Source organism: Mustela nigripes, chromosome 6 (assembly GCF_022355385.1).
Source record: "Mustela nigripes isolate SB6536 chromosome 6, MUSNIG.SB6536, whole genome shotgun sequence".
Classification (NCBI taxonomy): Eukaryota; Metazoa; Chordata; class Mammalia; order Carnivora; family Mustelidae; genus Mustela; species Mustela nigripes.
The window spans coordinates 33,954,098-33,979,576 of NC_081562.1; the positions used below are offsets into that span (position 1 = coordinate 33,954,098).

At 34.3% G+C, this 25,479-nt stretch overlaps 1 protein-coding gene across 1 annotated transcript in view; it reads right to left on the minus strand.

The window, feature by feature from the left end:
* The window catches only part of LRRIQ1 (leucine rich repeats and IQ motif containing 1), a 198,602-nt gene extending 173,165 nt beyond the window's left edge, over positions 1-25,437 (minus strand). Inside the window, 8 exon segments of the mRNA XM_059404457.1 lie at positions 2,172-3,794; positions 7,363-7,437; positions 12,053-12,276; positions 13,087-13,204; positions 14,793-14,881; positions 19,743-19,854; positions 21,171-21,318; positions 25,394-25,437. Coding sequence (XP_059260440.1) covers positions 2,172-3,794; positions 7,363-7,437; positions 12,053-12,276; positions 13,087-13,204; positions 14,793-14,881; positions 19,743-19,854; positions 21,171-21,317 — 2,388 coding nt within the window. The 5' untranslated portion in view covers position 21,318; positions 25,394-25,437.
* Between the last annotated feature and the right edge of the window lie 42 nt (positions 25,438-25,479).

Sequence of the window (25,479 nt, forward strand, 5' to 3'; positions counted from 1 at the left end):
CTCTGCTCAGCAGGGAGCCTGCTTCCCTCTCTCTCTCTCTCTGCCTGACTCTCCGACTACTTGTGATTTCTCTCTGTCAAATAAATAAATAAATCTTAAAAAAAAAAAAAAAACTTTAAAAAGTGGAGAACATTGATACTGATCACCAGACCCAATGAATCAAAATTAGCATTTTAACAAATTCCCTGGAGATCTGTATACACATTCCAGTTTGTGGGGACCTACCCTAAGATGCAAAAGGAGTAATCCTTACTTTATGTATATTGACAAGAGTTTCACAAAAGGAACAGAATGGATAGGAGAAGAAACACCAAGGGGACAGGTTCACACATCTTAACTTCCTCAGCATTCTTCTCATTGAACAGAGCAGAGACCCACAATGAAAAAGAGCACTGCTATTTTCCTAACTTCAGTTTACTCTAGAAACAAGCACACGGTGAACATGAAGCTGTCACTTATGCCTGGCTCAAACAGATACATATAGGAAAATTATCCAAAATAAAAGTTAGTAGTTAATGTCACCAATTCACAAAGCCTACACCAACATCTTAGGGAAAGTAGAAAAAAGAATGATTTCAGAGATAACATAGCCAAAGAAAATAATTAATAGAAGACCTAATGAGAGATTCTATATGTAGCTCTATAGATCTGATGGATATGAAAATACATTGCCTAGGAAACAGAGGAACTTCAAAGTAGTTCTTGTTCCTCATACCGCTTTTTCACATCCCAGAGATCTCTTTAACGTCCACTATCTTATTATCCTTCTAAAGAAAACCATGAAATCTTATTTACAGCAATTACCAAAATCTATAGTAATGTAATTGGTATTTTGTTTGTTTGTTTGTTTAAAGCCTTTTTGTATACCAGAGTCACCTCCATAATGTCAATGACTGGGGTTTCTTTCTGTCCCAACAATAAATATTGATCCTTCATATTGGACAGATAAATATTTGCTGAGTGAATAAATAAAAAATTCATATATATATTAACTTGAGTCTTTCCTTTCCTAGGCATCTCTCTATATCAAAAAACTAAATACATTTTATTGAATACATTTTGGTTTCAGGCCCTAGTCAGATACATTATTTTAATCCTAAGTCCTTTCTAGTGTTGTACTATTTGAAATATTCTTTCCTGGTTTTCCACACATTTGTTAGTTTCTGATTTTTTTAAAAAATATTTTGTTGGGGCACTTGGGTGGCTCAAGTGGGTTAAGCCTCTGCCTTTAGCTGGGGTCAGGATCTCGGGGCCACACATTGGGCTCTCTGCTCAGCAGGGAGCTTATTTATTCACCCCCCACCCCCCACCCCGCCGTATGCTGTTCTGCCTACTTGTGATCTCTGTCAAACAAATAAAATCTTTTAAAAAAATTTTATTTAGTTGAGAGAAAGAGAGAACATGCGCATGAGCACACATGAATGGGGGGAGGGGCAGGAGGGAGAGGGACAAGCAGACTCCGTGATGAGCAGAGAGTCCAATGCAGGGCTTACCCCAGGACCCTGGGATCATGACCTAAGCCTAAGGCAGACACTTAACCAAATGAGCCACCCAGGCGCCCATTAGTATTTGTCTTAATTTTGGTTGAAAATATGGGCTTTATAAACATATAAAATTCACAGCGGTTGGTGATGATTATTTAAATTTCATTAATATATGCACTGTGCTTATATAGCACATGACTAAATATGTTTCCATATGGAAATTCTAGAGTCTTCTATTATTATAAGCCCTTCTTTCACAGCCCTTGTCAGATACAGAGAAATCCACTTCATTCCAAAAGGAGCCAGTAGGTGGTGGTGTGCCCAAGACTATAGCAAACTAACTGAACGTCAATTTAAGAATTTCCTTCTCTAATTCAACACTAAATTCCCAGATACTTCCACTCTTAGAAGCTTAATAATGGCTATAGGACCCTTGAACATAGCTTCAAGATATAAATCAAAACTTTTTGTAGTGCTACACTGAGGGAGAAGATGATGCCTTGAAGAATTTGAATCAAGATCTTTTAAATACATCCCCTCTCAAATGGGTCAATACTTCATTACCAATTTCCCCAATTAAGAGACAAAATTATTGGATACAATGCCTTCTACTAATATTTCTAAAGTCACATTTCAGAGGATCAATTGTAGTTAAATATGAAAAAGTATTATAAAGTTATAAAATACCTGCTGTAAAGTCTTCCAAGGGCCACATCGAAGAATTTCTAGCGTATTCAAAGGGGGCATCATGCTGGCTGGACATTTTACAGGTCTCTTCCTCTGAACAAATTTTTTTTGCTGGTTTTGTTTGAAAATTTCAAACCAAGGTTTATGTGATTTTATCCAAGCTAGCCTCTTTTCTTCAATAGAAGATAGAAGTGTTGGCTTTGATAAAGAACAGGTCACAGTACTTTCACATTCAGCTCTATTTTCATGACATTCTTCTGGGATTTCTTTAAGTTGAGATTTAAGAGAGTTTATTTCTTTAAAAATTAAGGAGCTTTTTGCATTATAGCTACCCAAGTCTTCACAAAGACCATTTCTACCGAAAATATAATCTTGTTCATTTATTTTGCCTTCTGTAGTTACCATGGAATCATTGCTGTTAAAAATCACATCACTATTCAGAGTATTGTCTTTTGGGACCTCCTCGGTTTCCTTGGATTTTAAATCAATTTCTTTTTCTTGTATTGTTATATTTTCCCCTATAACTTCAGAATTTTCTAATTTTAGTGCTTGCTGCTTCATAGAACTTACTGAAATATTATTCTCTTCATATAATGTTCCATTCTGTTCTGTTAGCTCTTCTTTTTCTACTTTTTGTATCTTATTCTGTTGATTATCTTGGATTATTTTCCATGCTTCATTGTTTCTCACCTTGTTAATTTTTTCATTATGTCCTAATATTATTTGGGTGTCTTGTCTCATATTCTCATTTATGGCAGTTTTCATATGTTCCCCGTTTTGTATTTGAAGCTTTAATTCTTGCATCTGAAACTGCTCTTTCACGTTTTCTTTTAGACCTGGCTTTTCCAATTCAGTTTTTTTGTCTGTATTTTTACATTTTCCTTCTTCCTTTACAATTTTTTCAGAACATTGTTGTTTTGCCAGGTTTTCATTTTTTACTTTAAATTCTGCCAAAATTGCCTGGTCTATAATAGGATCTTTTGATTGCGCTTGTATTGATTCTTTTAATACAAGCTGTCTATCTACATTCTCTGTCCTATTTGATTTTTCAAGTAGCCAGAGGGGAACATCTTCCCATTTCTTTGACTTTTCATCTCCTACCTTTTTGGCTATGTCATCCTTATTCTTTGATGTATCTTCAACAGTCAAATTCTTGATATTATATTCATCTTTCTTTAATGCTCTACTTATTATTAGCTGTTTGTGTGCATCTTCTCTTAATCTTAATCTTTCCTTGTTTAGTAGTTGCTCTTTTTCTCTTCTTATGATGGTCTTTTTTTCTTCATATTCTTTTTCTCTCTTCCTCCTTTCCTCCTGCTTCTGCTTTTTTCTCTCTTCTTCTACCTTTTGTTCTTCCTCCAATCTTTTTAGTTTTTCTTCTTCCATCTGACGTATTTTTGCTTCCTTTTCTTTCCACTCTTGTGCTTTCTTTTTCTTACTTTCTAATTGTTCTTTTATGATGGGGTTATATTTTTGGTAGGCCACAAAGGCTTTATATTTAGCCTGAATTGTTACAGCTGCATTATGCTGCCGTTTTAACAAACGCATTTTTTCTTTTTCTTGTAGATCTTTAAATCTTGTTCTTTCTTCTTCCATTTGTAAATGCAAGCTTTTAATAAACTCCTAAAGTAAAGTAAGATAAATAGTAGTCAGCATAAACTAAAGATATTAAAATATCATCTAAAATACAGGCTGAAAACAAATAGTAAAATTGAAATCACAAGGAAGTTGCTATAAAATTCACTTAAAAGAACTAAAACCATTTAAAGGGAATTAATCTTCTAAAATACTTGGGAATTTTAATCATGTTAGTAAGTTGATATTCTAATATTATAGCTATACTAAGCCACCCAAATATAAACTGAGGAATTCCTTGAAGATAGAGAGCATATGAAATCAGAATGACAGAGAAAAAGCAAGAGAAACCACAAGCCAAAATTTGTGTAGAAGAGGACTTCAAACTTTCTGAGATGGTAGGTCTGATAAAGGAGACTCCCAGAGCTAGCACAGACTGCAGAAGCAGGGGATTATTGGGTGAGATTTATGACACCAGGAAGGCAAGGTAGAACATACATATAAGCAATATGAAGAACTAGCCTTGTCACATATTTTATCCTTTCTCAACTATGGAGAGAGCTGATAAGCACATATTGCATTAAATGAGATCGTTTGGAGTTAGGTGAGGAAAATGTCATTGTCACTAGAGTCCTAAAACAAAAGTAAACAAATCAACATGAAGCAAATATTTGAGGAAAACTAACATAAAGAATGTGAGGCAATCAAAATAGTTCAATAAACAGAAGGAAGTACTAGTTTCTGAGAAAAGAGAGCTATTAAACTAAATAAAAAATTTACAAAAAAATTTTTAGGAAAAATATGTTTAAATAAAAATAACTTCACATAAAAATAAAAATGCAGGTGATCAAATAAAAAAATATGATTCACTCAAACAAAAATTCAAAATAGAATGGCTTAAATAGGTGTTGGCTAAATAAAAACTTCCAAATTACACACTTTCCTGGAACAACATACAAAAAAACAAAGATATGAAATCTACGACACAGACTTTCAGGTATAAAGGCAAACTCCAAAATGACTAAGTAGGAGTTACAATTAAAGACCTGAGAAAAAAGAAAAAATATATTAGAAAAATATTTTCAGGGACATGGGTGACTCAGTAGGGTTCAGTGTCTGACTCTTGATTTAGGCTCAGGTCATGACCTCAGGATCCTGGGATTGAGCCCTACATAGGCCTCTGCACTCATCGGGCAGTCTGCTTCAAGATTCTTTCTCCCTCTGCCTTCTTCCCACCCTGGCACTCTCTTGCTCTCTAAAATAAATAAATAGGTCTTAAAAAAAAGAAAAATGTTTTCTAAACCAAAAAATGTTATAAGATAAAGAGTAAACTTTTCATGCGTGCATATAGACAAACACACTGATACACTCACATGGAAGCTAGCAATATTTCAGAACCCTAAGGAATTAAGCTCCATGAAGGCAGCATTTTCCATTCTATCCACTGCTATACCTTGAACACTCAGAAGTGCCTGGCACAAAATAAGATATCAATAAATATGTATGATAAATGTAAAATGTGAAAAATCTAAAGGCTTCAAAAGAATGTAAGGAATGAGTATCAAATTTAAAATGATAATGGGCAAAAATAAACAAATATGCAATGGAGTTATATCTTTAAATCCTTAAAACCAAATGGTAATAAATCTGGATTCTATATGCCAGGAAAGGAATCATTTGGTTGTTAAAGCAAAATAAAAAAATATTTTCAAGTGTGCAAAGACTGAGAAAAGTTGTTATCCAAAAATGTTTTCAACAAGTATTTAGGCATACAGGAAATGAAAACTGAGACCAGAAATCAGGGGATGACTCAGGATTCAAAGAACACTAATGATCAAAGAAACCATTAACACTTAACACTTAAATTGTTTTGTTCTATTATCTTCTTTCCATCATTTCACTTAAGAAGTCAGCTATTGGGGCACCTGGGTGGCTCAGTGGGTTAAGCCTCTGCCTTCTACTCGGGTCATGATCTCAGGATCCTGGGGTAGAGCCCCTCCAGGGAGCCTGCTTCCCTGCCCCCTCTCTGCTTCCCACTCTGCCTACTTGTGATCTCTGTCTGTCAAATAAATAAATAAAACCTTAAAAAAAAAAAAGTCAGCTATTGGTTTACTGTTCATCCTTTCAGGTAATGTGTTTTTTTGCTCCAGCAGCTTTTATAACTTCTCCCCCTTTGTCTTGAATTTCAATAATTATACTATTCAATTCCCAGGTGTGATTTTCTCTGTATTGATTCTGTTTGGAGATCATTAATCAACTTTGAGTGTTCAGCCTGAATTTCTTTTAAACTATCTCAACTATTATTTCTTTACCCATTGTTTTTACTTCATTCTCTTTCTCCTATCCTTCCAAGATTACTATTATATTCATTTTATCTTTTCACTATATATCACATTATTTCTTGTACTCTCTTCTGCTTTCCAATTTTTTTTGTCCTCTTTGTACTTTAATTTGGATATTTTCTATTGACCTTGCTTGTTTCACTAATGCTGCCATCAAACAGATGCACCAAATCTTTAATTTTATATGCTAAACTTTTCAACTCTATAATGTACATTTGATACTTCATTGTAGATTCTACTTCTCTTTTCTTATCACCTCTCTGTTAAGTATCTTGCTATTGTATGACAGTTATAGGTATTTTAATGGCTCTCCTAACTCCAACATTTGGATTTACCTGTAGGTAAGCTACTATTGTATTTTTTTTGTCCCTTGTCATTCATCTGAACTGTCTGTTCACATGCCTAACCAGCATTTTAATTTAAATATGCACAGTGGAGAAAATCATACTATAATATATAACATTATTAAATCAATACACTGTGCCCTTTAAATTTACACAGTGTTAAATATCAAGTATATATTTTTTTTAAAAGATGGGTAGTAAACTTTTTTTTTAAGAAAAAGATGGATAGTAGGAGCATGTTTATATAAAGAAAAGACTTGAAAGACTAAGAAAGATAATATGTTTAGTCAGATAACAGGATTATAAGAAATTTTATCGAATTCATGTTCATACTTAAAATTTTATATAAAATCTTTGAGGTAGGGGCACCTGGGTGGTTCAGTGGGTTAAAGCCTCTACCTTCAGCTCAGGTCATGATCCCAGGATAGCCCTGCATCCATGCTCAGCAGGGAGCCTGCTTCCCCCTCTCTGTGCCTTTGCCTGCCTCTCTGCCTACTTGTGATCTCTGTCTGTCAAATAAATAAATAAAATATTTTTTAAAAATCTTTGAGGTAAATAACCTTATAATTTAATAAATGTGTCATCAGAATTATCTTAAATTCAAAGGCATTATTTAACATATTCAATTGTGTTCAAGAAATGACCTTTCCCAACCATATTCAATCGTAGTGAAATATTTATAATAGTATGTTTCCTCAAATCTTAAAAAATTATAGAATTACAATTTTATATAGACAGTTCATTCATTAAACCAGTTTATTTTAATATTTAGGAAATTATATTTCAAGAAGAATTTCTGATGATTAATATTTAAAGCTTTAGCAAATTAAATCCTATATCAGACAGGCAATATTATGTCCATTTCGAGTATAATAATCTATTTCAAATGAAGAATGATTATTGTAATGATTAAAAACAAGAAATAGTTACCTCATGCTTTTTAAACTTCTCTTTCCACATTTTCTCTTCTTTATGGAGTTCATCATTCATCTTGTCCTGTTCTTGCTGAACATATGGTAATACTGAGTTATTATATTCAAATATCAAAAAAATTATGTTCATTATATTTGATTCTGACAACCAATATTTATAAATAATAGTTAAAGATAACAACTCACCCAATGATACTCTGTTATTAGTACTGGGACAACAACCTCAATCTCAACCTAAAGTATCACATAAATGATACCTAGGGTTCCCATTTTGAGCACATAAAGATGTTTGTAACCTGGGTAAGTTGTTTTATTTATCTGAGTATGTTTATTCACATAATAAAATGCATTGGCTAGATATGCTCTTGGGTAATGCAAAACCCACAAATAATGTTTGCAAAAGGAGTTTTATATTACAATTTTTTTTCTCCATACCATCCCATTTAATTCACATAATCTATCAGTTCGGTGGATAACAATTTTCTTGATTACCATCTATTTTGTTAAGGTTCTGCAGAATAAACAAGATCAGTAAAATAGAATCCCTTTCCTCTAAAATTTTACCTTTAATGTGGGAACGCAATTGTAAGTTCACATATTACCTCAAATTTAGCAGAATAAATTTATCAAGAGAAGACTATAAAGGACCACTGTAGAAATAGGCATTATAATTTAAAAGATTATGAAAAGTTTCATATAGAAGACTGATATATGAAGGCATTTATTAAATGTTTTCCAATTAGGAAAATGTAGCTCTGATTTTGGGAAAATTAAAAGGTTACATTAAAAACAAAAAGCCAAGGAGTCACTAAAGAGATCAAAGAGGTAGGTATTAGAGAAGTCCATGTAAGCAGCAAGGAGGGCCTTCTGTATAGGGTGATGGGAGTGAGAAAAATACAAAAACAATGTAAACATGAAATTGCTACAAACTGCCAAGTGTCCAGAAATAAAGGAACTGGGAATCTTTCTTTGGATATAATCTTTACAATGAGAATTAGGCAGAGAAATAACTTTAAAAACCCCTCCTGGCAGCACTAAGGTGAATGGGTTTGTGGAATACAAGACCAAAAGTACAGAGATAATTGGCAAATTTAGTGAATATGCCAAGCTAGACATTAGGACACCCTGGACTACAGACTAACAGCAGATAGGTGGGTGGATGAGAAGATGGATAATATAACTATTAGAGGGAAGAGGATAATAAAGAGAAGGAAGAGCCAAAGATGATCCTTATCTTTCTAGCTTAGACAATGATGACAGTCTAGATCATCAAAATGATGACTACAAGAGGAGAAGCACAACTCAGAGACAATGCCTTCAGTTTTAGACACATTAAGCTCTGAGTGTAAAGTATCTGTAGGAGAGTTACATAGTTCATTTTTCTTTTTTCTTATGAATATAGATTTGTTTCTGAACAGCTATGAATGACATTATCAGGAGAGAAGATATATGGAAAAAAAAAAAAGGACAAAGGAAGAAATCCTTGGTAGTACCATATTCAAGAAGAGAGAGAAAGAGACAGAGAAGGCTAACATGCACATAAAGGAAGAATTGCCAAACATTTAAGAAGAGATTCAAGGAGGTGTGATGCCACGGAAATCAAGGAAGAGAGAAATGGTCAACAATCAGGGTTGCCTGGGTGGCTCAGTGGGTTAAAGCCTCTGCCTTCAGCTCAGGCCCTGGTCCCAGGGTCCTGGGGTCAAGCCCCACATCCAGCTCTCTGCTCAGCAAGGAGCCTGCTTCCCTCCCTCTCTCTCTGCCTGCCTCTGCCTACTTGTGATCTCTGCCTGTCAAATAAATAAATCTTAAAAAAAAAGAAAGAAAGAAAGAAAGAAATGGTCAATAATCAAATTTTTACTGGCATAAAATGCTACAGAGGCCATTATAAGAACTGAAAATCAAACTCTGAATATGGAAACTTAGAAGTCATTGGTTATTGGGCACCTGGGTGGCTCAGTGAGTTAAGCCTCTGCCTTCGGCTCAGGTCATGATCTCAGGGTCCTGGGATCGAGCCCCGCATCGGGCTCTCTGCTCAGCAAGAAGTCTGCTTCCCCCTCTCTCTCTATCTGCCTCTCTGTCTACTTGTGATTTCTGTCTGTCAAATAAATAAATAAATAAATAATCTTTTTTTTAAAAAATTTTTTAAAAAAAGAAGTCATTGGTTATTTTTGTTGCAAGTCGTTTCATTTGATGGGGTGAAGGTGATATACACCTCGTAGTTTTAGGATTCAATGAGAGACAAAGACATAAATATAACAAGACTACTCTTTAAGAAGCCTTACCATGATAAGTAGAGCTAAAGAGAAGCTAAAATGAGACATATGAACAAAAGTGATCTTGTGGTTTTTCTTTTGTTTTATTTCTAAGATGGGAGAAAACTGAACATGCTTATAAACAGTAAGAAAAGAGGAAGTTGATGGGGTGTTTCAGCATACAAGGTAAAACTATAAAACAAAAAGCAGGGGTAAACTGAAAAATATTATAGAGCAGAGCAGGGAAACCTAACTTTGAGTAAAAGAAATCTTTCCTACTGAGTGTAGCGCAAAGACAAGGAAAAAAGGTAGGATGAATACAGAGGTTGGTACAAACTAGATATAGGAATAGGAAGAGGAAGTTTGCCATTCATGCAAAAATATAATGTGATCATTTGCCCATAATGAGGAAGGAGAAACTGGGTGGAACTCTTAAGGAAAGAAATTCACAATAGCTTCCTATTTCATTCCCCCAACAGCTAACAAAGGACACAGAAAACAACTACTCAAAGTAAATTACATATTTACAATGCATCTTTTCAAAATTATGGCATGGTCTCATTGGAAAAGTTTTAAGCCCCAAGGCATAACAAAGTATACATTTAGGAATTCATTAAAATATTTTAAACTATAATCTTATGATAAAGCACAAATTACTTTCAGAAACTAAGCTGGAATTCTTTGAAGGTGAGGGCCCAGATGTCAGATCTCTTTTGTGTCATTGAAGCGCATAGCTGAATGCTTTGCCATTGAGATAGTCAATAAATTTTTTGTTTTAAAACAATTAAATATGACAATTTGGGTAAACAGAATTTAAAAGTCAGATGTTTTCTAAATCTGAAAACACCACTAACAATCAACAGCAATGATGCATTTCAACATAAGACTACAAACACTACTCCTATAATCTAAATTATACTAAAGCCTATCCAAGAATAAAGATTCTGACTTTTGGAAATGACCCAAAAAAGAGTCTGTGTAAAGGAAAGCTAAGGATCCATAGTTCACATTACTAGAAAAAGCCACAACCATACTGAGTATACAGTATAATTGCTTTAAATTTATTTTCTATAATCAGGAATTGCAGTGTACTCAACATGGAGGGCTAGAACACACTGAACTGCCCAAGCGACCACATGTCAACATTCTCTATATGTAACTCTCAAAATCAGTAAGTATGGTAATATGCAGGTCAATTTTAGTAATGTAAGACAGAGAAGTCAGTTCTGATTGTTATCTATACATTCTAACAATCCTGATGGTCATAAAGTAGGGTCCTAAAAATCCACCAGTTTCTCAATATATCACTACCATGACCTAAGCATACGGATCTCCTGGGGTGGGGTTAGGAGGAAACAGACAACAAAACAAAAACAAAAACAACACAAAACTCCTTCACACCAAAAAATTTCTAATCTCGGGAATTAGCTCAATTATGGGAACAAGGCACAGACTATTACCTACATGGATGAACCACTACAACCAAATATGTTTTATATAATTGTTATACATTAGACCTCATAGCAAAGACATTTCATGATCAGGAAATTTTTGTTGCTTTCTTGAATGATTTAGAAGTATATGAAAAAGCAACATTTATATTATAAATATCAATCCTTCTAGGACAATCTGTAACTTCATTGACCCCAGGGGGCTCCCAAGATCCAAAGCAGCATCTGAAATTTCAATGAATTTTAATAAATTTTTAAATAAGCTAAACTAAATTAATGTATATAATAAACAATTTTTTTAATTTTTAATGCATAAATTTAAGGAAAACTAATCAAGAAGTCCATAGTAAATACTGTTATCACAGTCAATGGCTTCAATTATCAAGAGTACTTTAATCGCATAGAACAGAGCTCAATCCACACCATAATCTAAAAGGATCAGTACTACTCAGAAGTAGTTACTGATTCAAAAAATGTAAAAAGAGCCCAGATATCCATCGACTGATGAATGGATAAAGAAGATGAGATATATATACTTATATAAAGGAATATTACTCAACCTTGGAAAAGAATGAAATCTTGCCATTTGCAACAACATGGATGGAACTAGAGGGTATTATACTAAGCGAAATAAGTCAATCAGAGAAAGACAAATACCTATGATTTAACTCGTATGTGTTATTTAAGAAACAAAACAGATGAATATATGAAAAGGGAAGGAAAAATAAAATAAGATGAAAATAGAGAGAGAGGAAAACCATAAAATACTCTTAACTATAGGAAACAAACTGCTAGAGGGAAGGGTGGGGGGCGGAAGAGGTCATTGGGTGATGGGCATTAGCACTGGGTGTTATGCAACTGATGAATGACTAAATTCTACCTCTGAAACTAATAATACAGTATATGGTAATTGGATTTAAATTTTAAAAAGTTAAAAAGAAAGAATGTATGGAAAACAAAAACAAAACTTAAAAAAATACTTTACCTTCTGAATATTCTCTAATTTCTTTTTTTCAACTTCAAATTGTTTCATCCAGCAATGTCTCTTTTCTTCTTCTTCTTGAAATTGCTTTTTTTCTCTATCCCTTTGAGCTTTGAGAGTTTCTTTCTCCTGGTCTTCCAGTTCTTTCTGTTTCTCTTGCCAAGCCTCAAAAGACTGCCTACATCTTTCTTCCACTTCACAGTATCCAAAATTTATATCAGCATCATCTGTATTCATGAAGAGAAACATTATTATTCATAAAAGCAAGCCCCTCAAAACTGACCTAACATAGAATATGAAAGTAATTTTGAAATGAAGAAATAAGGTCAATGTATTATCAAAGTAAAAGTGATAATATTCAAAAATAGGTATTTTAGAATATACATTAAAAATCCTATTGCTGTCATATGCAAGGAAGTTCCATTTCAGTTAATGAAGAAATCACAAAACTTGCCTTAACTATACCACAAAACTTAATATAAAAACATAATGTGTATGTGTGTGTGTGTGTGTGTACACCAGTTAAAAGAATATAGTTAAAGGATACTTAAAAATCCAAGGCTGGGGCACCTGGGTGGCTCAGTCCATTAAGCTTCTGACTCTTTGATTTTGGGCTCATGTCATAATCTCAGGGTCCTAGAATCAAGCCCCACATTGGGCTCCCCACTCGCAGGGAGTCTGCTTCTCTCTCTCTCCCCCTGTCTCTGCCCCTGCTCACTCTCTCTCTCTCTCTCTCTCTCTCTCTCACTTTCTCTAAAATAAATAAATAAATCTTTAAAAAAATCAAGGCTGGATATATCTATTTCAGTCAGATATATAGATGGAAAATTTAAATATGTTTAAATCAAGTTAATTTAGGAGGCATAAAAAAACTATGAAAATATGAAATTAAGTAAGTACAGTAAAGGCATAATAATTTTCAAATAGCATGATTGTATTTTTCTAAATGTCAAAAGAAAACTGTCTAAATTTTTTTCAGAGAACTATGGTCAATCACATAAAAATTATCAAAAATACCATTGAGCAATTTAGCATACCTGGCAAAACGTGCTTATCCACAGGTAAATCATGAAGATCAGGCTCTGGAATAGAATCAGGACCACCACAATGGATTTTATTCCTCAGAAATTCTTCTTTTTCTATTTCAGACAACATCTAAAAGGTTAAAGAATAGCAATAATTAAAGAAAAAGTAAAGCAATCATTTTTAACAATATATCAAGCTATATATACACAAATCCAGAACTTTATTTACTTTCAATCTCTCTCAAATACTATCCTACAGCACACTAAAAATTGTATTCCCATGCAAGCAGACTGTATTTTATCCTCCTTGTTTTTCAGAACTCTAATCATTCTCCTGTATTTATCCACAATATTCAAATAAACTGCTTGAAAATCTGTGGGATGAATAAATCATGGGAATAAAAGGTATAGCGCTAGGAACATAGTCAATGATACTGTAATAGCTTTGTATGGTGACAGATGGCAGATACACTTGTAGTGAGCAGAGAATGATACATAGAGATGTTTTATTATCATGCTGTGTACTTGAAGCTAATGTAACACTGTGTGTCAACTATACTCGAAAGCAAAATTTCTTGAAAATTATTTCCCAGTGTTTCTGCTAATGCTTGCTTTCTTCTTAATGAATTTCTATATTTCTTAACTACAGTGATTGCTCACAGCTACAAACAGCTAATACTTTCAGCATGTTCAAAAAATGGAACTATCCTCCACTTTAACCTGAATTATGCAAAAGTCATGTTTATGAATACTTTACCATAATTAGCCTTATACCATATTCTAGTTGGAAAGAGATAGGATATCTATTTCAATGAAGTAGCAGTATGATAATTCAAAATTAATATTTCAAGTTTGTTACCAAAAAAGAGAGTATATATATATATATAAGCAATTTTCAAATTATATTAAACATCTTAGGGAGCAGAATAGAGTTAGGTAAAATCAGAGATAGATAAAATAAGCATTCAAAATGCTAAAACTGTAGAAGAAATTTCTCAAATGTATTTCTGGAGTTTTTAATCAAAATTGCCAGGCTCTCCCTTACTCTTATTTTTTAGGAATTTTTTATATTTTATCTTTTTTTAAAATTAATTTAAGATGTTCCACATTTAAAATTTCCATTGGATATATAAAGTCTCTCCTGGAACACAGTACATTCCTAAGCAGGATAATAAACATTATATTCATTGTTTTCCTTGGAGTTTTTAGGGGAAAAATATCACATAGTATGGTTCTACTGTTTTATCTACATGCATTTTAAATTCCCAATTACTGATGATTCAAATTACTATTTCTAATATTTTTTTAAATTGAAATTTGCCTTTTTATGTATTACAAGCAAGAAGAAAACACAAAGCCAAAAACAATTAAATTTTTAAGTTCTAATTGGCAGATTACATCTTTACTTTTTTTAAAGGATTTATTTATTTGAGAGAGGGAGAGAGAGAGTGTACACACTGTAGGGACAGGCAGAAGGAGAGGGAGAAAGAATCTTAAGTAGACTCTGTGCTGACATGGGCCTTGATCCCACAACCCTGAAATCATGACGTAGGCCAAAACCAAGAGTCACCAAGAGTTGGACGCTTAAAGGACTGTGCCACCCAGGTGTCCCTACCACTGAACTTTAAATCAGTGAACTATCATCCTTCATAAGAGGGAAAGGTAAAAAATATCTAACTGTAATATTGAGTACTTTCAGTCAAATATTGATCAGATACCTTTATTAACTGTTCTGGATGTTCTTTATGTTCAGTTGATAATTCTATCCTTAAATGCATGTGATTAGGAACCACTCCATAACTATAGCCTAGAGAAAGAAAAAATATTATAACTTTAAATATTAGAGCAGGACAAAGCACGTTTAAATCTCAAACCCCTTTCATTATCCTTTAATCTCAAATTCCATCATAGTATATTCTTGAGCAGTGACTCAAAACAATAGGAAAATAATGAAAAATAAAGAACAGAGGGAATCTGTAATCTTTGTTCTAAAAATAAAAGTAATAAATTTATAAAACACTCTCTTTCTAGACTGGTCTGTTTTCTATGTACACAGTGTAATGCTGAGTTTGATACTGCAGTGACACCTTGATTAGAAATCAATAAAGGTTCAATTCTACTGCCACAAACTAGCAATATAACCTTGCAGAAGATACTAAACACACTTTAATAAAAGTATTAGTTTAAAAGATTATAGGGGCGCCTGGGTGGCTCAGTGGGTTAAAGCCTCTGCCTTCTACTCGGGTCGTGGTCCTGGGGTCCTGGGGTCCTGGGGTCCTGGGATCGAACCCCGCATCGGGCTCTCTGCTCCACGGGGAGTCTGCTTTCTCCTGTCTCTGCCTGCCTGTCTGCCTGCTTGTGATCTCTGTCTGTCAAATAAATAAATAAAATCTACAAAATAAATAAAAATAAAAGATTATAATTACTAATGTGAATGAAGTGAGCTTTCATTTCTGACTTTATGAGTTTTTTGAATTTTATTGTCCTTTTATCATCTGTGCAGATGCAGTTAATTTTTTGTCCTTTTTCAGCTAATATGTTCTATCATGGTAGTCTTCATTAACAGTAAACTATTGTTCACAAATGACTGTTTTGCTGGTTAACTAACTACTCACACCTATTTTGCCAGACATTACAAATTTTCTTCTTCAACACTTATTCACAGTCTCAGCAGCCTGCTTTCCCATGTGAGGGGCTGACAAAGCAAAAATAACATTCTCCAGATTCCTTTGAAGCCAGGTTTCTGAGGGTGATTAAGGTTCTGTCAATTGATATATTTGCATGTCTTTATTTCCATAAAAATACCATGTGTGAAGAGAGACAAGGAGCAAGATTTTCATTTTTCTGGATGAGACTATGATAGAGGGAGCTCTGGGTTGGAGATAGGAGTGTGTAGTAGGGGGCACCTGGGTGGCTCAGTGGGTTAAAGCCTCTGCCTTTGGCTCAGGTCATGATCCCAGGACCCTGGGATTCCAGGGTCCTGGGATCCCAGGGTCCTGGGATGGAGCCCCACATCGGGGTCTCTGCTCTGCAGGGAGCCTGCTTCCTCCTCTCTCTCTGCCTGCCTCTCTGCCTACTTGTGATCTCTGTCTGTCAAATAAATAAATAAAATCTTAAAAAAAAGTGTGTAGTAGAAGATCAACATCTCGAAGTATCTTAATTATATTATACAGCAGCTCTTTCTGCAACCCAGTTTAACGGGGTGTGTGTGTGTGTGCGCGTGCACGCGCATGTGTATTTTTTACGCTTTGGATGCTCGGACTAGAGTGTATTTCTTCAATTCTATTAACAATTCTGTTATTCATTAGAACAGCTAGTCTTCAAAGATGTCTCTTTCACACTTCCTGGTGTGCATATACTGTTTAGTTCCCTCCCACACAGAGCCTGGGCTGACCCTGAGTAACCACCAGGATGTGATAGAAATGATGTTGCGTGATATATGAAACTAGGTTATAATAAGTTTTACAAGGTTCCACATTAGTCTATTGGAATTTTGCTCATGGAACTCCTCAGAATCCAGGTGCCATGCAAGTCATAGAGAGATATCACAGGTAGGCGCCTCCAGCTGCCCTCCAGGTGCCGCAGTTGAACTCCCACCCAACAATTAGCATCAATCAACAAGCATTTCAGTGAACCACCCTTGGAATTCTAATCCATTAAAAACTTCAGATGACGTGTCCCTATTCAACATCCAACTCCGAATGCACACAGAAATCCAAGCAAGAATTGCTTAGCTAAGCTCAGTCAGCCCACAGAACCATAAGAAATAATAACATATTGTTATTTTAAACCACTGTTTGTTTTGCAGCGATAAATAACCAAAATGTCTAACTTCTACCCATAAAAATAAAGACAAAAACACCCCCAAAACCCTTCTGCCTAAAGCAGCTCAAGTAGCTTGTGTCTACAACTGAGAGCCCCAACTATTATATCTACATTCATAAGTGAACTTAGCCTCTGGTTTCGTGTGTGTGTGTGTGTGTGTGTGTGTGTGTGTGTGTGTGTGTGTTGTGCTTTGTATTTGAAGTATGGAGGTTTTTATAAATGAAATATTATGTAACCTGCAGATTTGTTTATCCTTGATGGATTGTAAGGATTCAACTGTAAAATCATACTCTTTTCTTTTTTTTTCTTTTTTTAATCATACTAATTTCTAATGACATTTAAGAAGAAAACCTTTTCCTCCTTCTTGCCAGATTATTGATTTAATCATGTTTTCAAGCAATTTTGATCATCTGAATTTTCTTGGAAAAACATCCTATTCATTGAGACTATCATACTTATTGCATCAAAACTATACGTGAGATCTCATAATTTTCTAAACCACTGCTATAATTATAGTTACATAACCTTTCATGTAACTGATTTTCTATAATTGTGTTTCCTTTCTTTAATTAAACTATATAATTGCCAATATAGTTACATTTCCATTGTATAAATTTTAATAAATATACATAAACAAACATAAATATTCCCTATAACTCAAATACAAATAATCACTGACAAAATTTAAAGCATCTACATAGAGTAAGTCTTTACATATCCATTCACCCACTCAGGACAAAAATCTTGCAGTCAGTTTCCTCTCCTGCTCTCATTCCAATCCATCAATAAATACTTTTGGTTCTTTTTACCTTAAAAATGATTTCTAGAGGGTTTTCTGGGTGGCACAGTCATTAAGCAACTGCCTTCAGCTCAGGTCATGATCCCAGGGTCCTGAGATGGAGTCCAGCATCAGGCTCCCTGCTCAGAGAGAAGCCTGCTTCTCCCTCTCCCACTTTCCTGCTTGTCTTCTCTCTCTCACTGTCTCTACCTCTGTCAAATACATAAATGAAATCTTTTTAAAAAATGATTTCTAGAATGTGACTGTTTTTCATTTCTACTCCAATCACTCTAATTCCTAACTATACTATTTTTTTAAGATTTTGTTTATTTATCAGAGAGAGAGTGAGAGAGAGCACAAGCAGGGGGAGCGGCAGGCAGAGGAAGAAGCAGGCTCCATGCTGAGCAAGGAGCCCAAAGTGGGACTCCGTCCCAGGACCCTGGGATCATGACCTGAACCAAAGGCAGTTGCTTAATTAACTGAGCCACCAAGACATCCCTCGAACCACACTATGGCAACAGTCTTGTAGTAGACTCTTGCTACCTCAGGTTATCTTTTCTACACAATCACCAGAATGAATGCCTCAAAAATGTGTCAGATATTGTCACTCTTTACTCAAAAACCTTCACATACACAGAGTAGAATCCAAAGCCCAGACCATGATTTATAAGAGCCCTATATGATCTGACCCCCATACAATCAGTGCCTTGACCTTTACAGAGCCTTTTTTCTAGAACACTGGCTCTCTAGATATCCATGTGGCTCACCTCATTCACTGAGATATCCATGTGGCTTTCCTTCTTAGTCATTGCTCAAATATCACCTCCTCAGAGAGGCCTTCCTTGACTTATCCTATCTAAAAGAGCAACCTCCAATCTCTATGACCTATCTTAAATTTTTTATTTCATTGAAGTTATCAGTATTAAAATATGACATATTAATTTGTTTCTAGTCTGTTTCCCCACACTGGAGCATTAGAATAGGAAAGCAGAACCTTTGCCTATTTTGTTCTCTGTAATATTCTTAGTGGCTGAAACAGATCCTTTCACACAGTAATATTTGTTGAATGAGTATTGTAGTGTATGTATCTTAATTGTAATGTATACTAATATTTGCATAAATAAAACTGAACTTTATAATAATCTTATATATTATATCATGGAAACTTTTATTCCATTAAATATTATCTAAGCCATCTTTTTCAGTGGGTGTTGCTGGATACACTGAGGCCTGTTGAACATTTAGGCTGTTGCTATTTTTCATAATAAACCAAGCCATGGTTAATTCTAGTTAAATCCCTGATAATTCTATTATTCTTAGAATTCCAACAAGTAATTTTGCTCAGTTGAAGCAAATAAAAATTGTTAGGCTTCTGATGTAAATTATGTTTTTCTCCCCCCAAAATGTATAAACTGATACTTCTAAAATATCCTGTGACTCATTTTCTTTTCTTAATGCAAAGTAAAGATGACCCTTGAACAACATGGGGATTAAGAGTGACAAGCCCCCATGCAGTCAAAAATCTGCATGTAACTTTTGATCCCCAAAACACACCTACTAATAGCCTACTATAGACCAGAATGCTTACTAATAATATAAATGGTCTATTAATGCATATTTTATATATTATACATATTATATACTGTATTCATATAATAAAGTTAGCAAATGAAAATGTTATTAAGAAAACTATAAGAAAGAGAAAATCCATTTATAATACTGTACTGTAAAAAATCTGCACATAAATGACGTTTACAGTTCAAACCTGTGTTGTTCAAGAATCAACTGTAATAGTGTCTGGTTTTAATTAGGACCAGTAAAACAAAATGTTGGTGGCTAATATTTATTGGACATATAAAGGAAGTAGTCAGGAAAAAAAATTAATGGACTAAATTAAACAATCCAGCATATTACAGATATTATAGTAGAGAGAAATGCACATATAACAACAGCTAAGAACTTCAAGCAGCATATTTTTCTAAATTCTAAATTAATCATGACTACAGAAAACTTATCTGCCAAGCAGATAAAAACTATACTTAAAAAAAGAAAAAAAACTACTTACTTAAAACATCAGTATCTTCCAAGTCCTGAAGAATGAGCTCTTCCGCCGTTTTGCTCTTATTCTTTATGATGTTAATACAGTGAAGAACAGACTCCGGTAATTCATCCAAATCCTAAAATTTTTTAAAAAATGAAAGTAACTGTTAAATCATTTATTAAAACTATGTATCAAAAATTTCATAAAAGTTTTCATACACCAAAACTTTGAATAAGATGTGTAAATCAGTTCAAACAAGTATATTTGATTAAAATTTGCTTTTTCTTTTCAGGTGACTATGAAGTACATCCATGATTCTGTTGTCTTTCATATCTAAATGAAGAATTTCAAAATTTTCACTTGAATTAGCTATGGATAAGAAGACATATTAATATACAAATTATAACTTTCCAAAAGTAACATATAGGTTATTGCATCTTAATTAAAAATGAAAGTATAATTATCCTTCAAAACTTAATGAATGAAGTTTCTTTGGGAAAAAGTTTAGTGGAGAAAATTTTGAAAAAACAAAGCCAGGAATTTGACCTGTTTGATACTTAATAATAAAAAAACTACAATAGGAGAAAAAGTAACAGAATAATGGAAAAAAATAGAGTGCCTTAGATATATTATATGTATAACAACTAAACATATACAAAAGATAAGACAAATCAATTAAGAAGAGGTAGATTATTCATCAAATGACATTAATAATATTAACTAAATATATGCAGGAAAATTTCTATTTAGATCTACGTTATATAACATATTTGAAAATAAATTCCCATTAGTTTAAGGAATTTGATGCAAAAGAATGAATCTGTGAGTAAATTCTTTTTAAGATTTTATTTATTTGACAGACAGAGATCACAAGTAGGCAGAGAGGCAGGCAGAGAGAAAGGGGGAAGCAGGCTCCCCGCGGAGCAGAGAGCCCAAATGCGGGGCTCGATCCCAGGATCCTGAGATCGTGAAGAGGTAGTGACATGAGCCGAAGGCAGGGGCTTAACCCACTGAGCCACCCAGGTGCCCCTGTGAATAAATTTTTTAATCATATAAACATTGGGGAAATACACAAGTGAAAAGATAATAAATTTGATTTCCAAAAAATAACTATTTCTATAGGTATAAAGATTCCACATAAACTTTGCTTTTCATGTATCTCTAATAACATTAAAAAGCTCATGATTTAAGTTTAAAAAACAGGATACAAATAAATAGTTCTATGTATAATACCAATATTGCAAAAAATGCACATATGTACATGTGAAATTATAAGTGACTTGTATCTTCAATGTACTTTTTATATTTAAATATCTAACAATGCACATTGCTTAAAAGTGATCCTAAAGTTAAAAAATGAGATAACAATGTCAAGAAAACTGAGCAAAGTAATATTTCTCCTACAAAGATTACTCCAGTCAGAATCTTAAAAGCCCAGCATTTAACACTTACTGTATCACTGTCATCACTCTGGATGTCTGATTTTGAATCACTATCAACATCATCTTTTTCTAATGAAGAAATGCTGATTTTATCCAATTCAGCTTCTATTTCTTCCTTGAGCTTTGTATCATCATCATCACCATCGTTTTCCATCATCCTTTGTAATAAACACAGAGCCATTTAAAGAAAAATGAAGAGGATAAAATGAGTAAAATCTATGGGTTGTTTAATGGGTCATACCAATGTAACATGTTCTGTGTAAATATGTTTTCATCTAGGATACCTTCATCATATCTTAAAATGGTCATACCATATATTAAAGAACATTTTTTCCCCCTCTCCATTAACTCATTAGTTCTTTAATGTTTGATACAAAATGGCCAACTCTAATAGTACTCTCTTAATTCTCTAAAGGAAAAGTCACATGGAATGGACTGTCTTAACTTCCTGAATCAAGAAATGTCACAGTAAAATTCATCCTCATGGAAATAATTGAGGGTGAAGTATCTCTGAATAGCTTGAGTATTCAGAGAATAGAATACTCGTTAAAAAAAAAAAAAAAGAATACTCATAGAAAGCAACCTAAGTCTATATATGGGTCAATACATAGTTAGTTTCTACTCATTAATTGACAGTTGTTAATTTACTATAGATAGCCACATGTTTTTAACAACAATAATATGTTGTAATAGTATGTGGCTTATAAGACCAATATTTATATTTAAACCTTTAATGCTTGTGATGGATATGGATCAAGCAGCACATTAGAGTATATCTTCCTGTAATCACCACCATCGTCAACCACCATTAGCTTCCATGTATTGCATATTATTGACAAGCCTGGCACTAAAAGACACTGTGTGAGTGATAATCATCAGAGCAATGGAACGGATATAAGGCCCTTATAGTCATTGTACTGATAAGAAAACCAAGGTTTAAGGAGTGTACTTAACTTAGTATAGTCATTATGCCAATCAGTAATAATGACATGGCCCTAATTGAGAAATTCTGAATTCAAACCCAATGCTTTTCCCACTATGAAATGATCTCCAAACTTAGTCAAACTCCTCATCTGCCCAGCAATCCTTCTGAATATCCCCTAGTCCAAGAGTCTTCAAAGTGCAGATGATAACTCTTTAGTGGATCAAGACATTAAATCAGTGGCTCTTTATCATAAAGTTTTAATGATGGAATAGGATAGGGAAAATTAGGGTAGATAAGAAAATAGACTATAAGTGTACTATATATGTTAAAGATAAAAACATTTATTTATTTATTTATTTATTTGACAGAGAGAGATCACAAGTAGGCAGAGAGGCGGGCAGAGAGAGAGGGAGAAGCAGGCTCCCTGCAGAGCAGAGAGCCCGATGTGGGGCTCGATCCCAGGACCCTGAGATCATGACCTGAGCCGAAGGCAGAGGCTTTAAACCACTGAGCCACCCAGGCGCTCCTAAAGATAAAAACTTTTAAAAAAAAAACTTTTTTTTTTTTATTGTAGGTGGGTATATATGTAGGCATGTGCGCATGAGCTGCAGTGTAAAGTGTAATTCATTTGTTCTACTGTGGGTCTTGGTTTAAGAAAAAAAATTCAAAAAATGCTCTACTCCTCAACTATTATTTTATTTTCCAGACTATTCCAAACTTTCATCTTTTCCTCAAGTCCCTGATCTTTCCAGTGCTACTTTCTTGACTCACCCTCCCTTCCTTGCTTCCCTCTTTTCTTTCTTTCGCTCATCTCAAAATCAACTTTTGGGGAGCCCACCAGGTACATTAACAACAGTGCTAGTGCTATGCTGATTAAATAAGACAAGTAGCCTATGTCCAAAGTTTACAGTCTAGTTAATAAAGAAAATGAAATGCCTTCATTTTCCTATTTCTTTTCCTGAAACCTTTCATATTCCTCTTACTTAGAGAAGAATCCCTTCCTAATAAAGTGTAATCATCTGCCTATTCTCTGAATCTGACATTTTTTCACCTACTCAACTATGCTCCATCCATTAGCTTTTCTCTTTACTGCCTCACCATACATTTTTATTCTGCTTGCCTCTCTTCCCTACATAAACACAATTCACTCCTATACAAAACAAAACAAACAAACAAAAAAACAACAACAAAAAACCCTGTGCCTGTATTTCCTCTAGTTATACATTATCACAGACCTTTCTTTCATATATAAATGATTTAATTGGACTGATTTCCATGTGTTGGCTATACTCTTGGGCACTTTTCCCAGAAAAATGAAATTTGATGTTCATACTAAAACTTGTACATGAATATTCACAACAGTTTTATTCATGACAGCCTCAATCTGAAGACAACCAAAGTGTCCCTCAATAGGTGAATGGTTAAACCAATTCTACTACCTCCATACCAGGTAATACTACTCAACAATAAAAGGGATACCAACAAATCTCCATGAATCTCTAGGGAACTATGTTGAGCAAGAAGCCCAAACCAAAAGGTAACATACTACATGATTCCATTCATATAACATTTTTGAAGTGACAAATGACAAAATTTTATAGAGGAGAAGAGATTAGTGATTCCCAGGAGTCAGAGGTGGATGGAATTGGAGGAAGGTGGTTATGGTAATAAAAGGGCAACGTGAAAGATTCTTGTAGCATTGGAGCTCTTCACTATCTTGACTGGAGTAGTAGATAAGTGCACATATTCAGATGATATAAACTGTATATAATACACACAAATGATTACAAATAAAATGTAGGAAATCTGAGTAAGATTAGCAAACTGTACCAATAAAAGTGTTACCATTGGGAGATACTGGAGAGCGTACAAGGGCTATTTCCACATTATTTCTTAAAACTACATTTTAATCTACAATTATCTCAATAAAAGATTTAAAAAATAATAAATACTAAGAAAAGATAAATAGAATATGATGGATTCATAGAATGGAATACTATTTAAGTCCTTTTAAAAACTGGTATATTTACTGTGCTGTGGAAAAGTAGCAAAGAAGAAATAATTGAAAAAAGACACATGGTAGAAAAATATGCAGAGTAAGTATCCACACATACACAGTTTTTTGAAACACAGAAATTTTCTGGGAGAATTGGGGATCTTTTTAATTTTCATTTCAGACCTTTATGTTGAGTGATTTTTTAAACCATGAATTCTAAAAGCTAGTTTAATTTTACCCATCAGCTTCCTCCTTCAAAGGAAAACAAAACCATAAGCCGAAGCAGTGTAAAATACTATCCTGTTATCAAACTTATTTAAAGTGCAATGCAAAAGATTTGCTAGGTAGGAAAATTACATTTTTTAAAAATGTAGCTATAAAGCAGAATGCACAGGTACACAAAACTTTATGTAGAGAGCAAAGTTAAGAGTCATTTCCTTTGTGTCCCTCTCTGCTCACCAACTGGCTCTCTAGATCAGCCCAGTCCAATTACGTATCTAAGCACATATGTGATTTTAAATTTGCCAGTTAGCAATTTTTTTAAAGTAAAGAATAACAGGTGAAATTAGTTTTAGTAATATATTTTATTTAACTCATTATATCCAAACTATTATTTAAACATGCAGTCAAAATAAAAATAATTTATTATTAAGATCAACGTAAAAAGCTTATATCTTTGTTTTTGCCTAGTAATTCTTCGAAGTGCGATGTGTATTTTACACCTACAATACGTTCCCATTTGGACTAGCGGTATTTCAAGTCTTCAGCGGCCACCTAGTGGTTTGGGTACAGGATAGGACAATGCAGCCCTACATGTATCCCAACGTAAATGGTCTACAGTAAACTTCTTCAAATTGATCATAAATCACCTGGAGTTGGCTAAAGCTGCCCAAAGTGGGAAATCTTAAAGAACGCTCCTCTCAACTGTAGTTTTTCAATTATAAATAAACGGAAGGAAATCTACTTTAAAAGGTAACTATAAATCATTTCAAAAGGAAATAAAGGAGGGGAGTGCAGGGAGGGAGGGGTGAAAGGAACTTGCCTGTAGAGAGGGGGGAAAACCAATTATCGAAAGCTCCCTAGATCCTAAGGGTGGCTCTCTAAGTTTTGGGTGAGCTACAAAACCTCCAAAATCTAAAGGAGTCTAGGATCCGCGGATTTCAACAGCCACCCCCTCAGCCCGCGGTCCCCACACCGTTTGCCTAAAGCCCGGCCTTGGCAGAGAGGGGTCTGGCTCCGTCTGCGATCCCTTAGCCCGGTCCCGCCTCCCGCGCCGCCACCCCCCAGGCTTGAGGAGCCCCGGCTCACCCACCAGGCGGCTATATCCCGAGGCTTGGTTGGAAGACAGCGCCCAGAGCCTCCAAACAAAGCGTAACCACGGCAACAGCCAATCCCAAG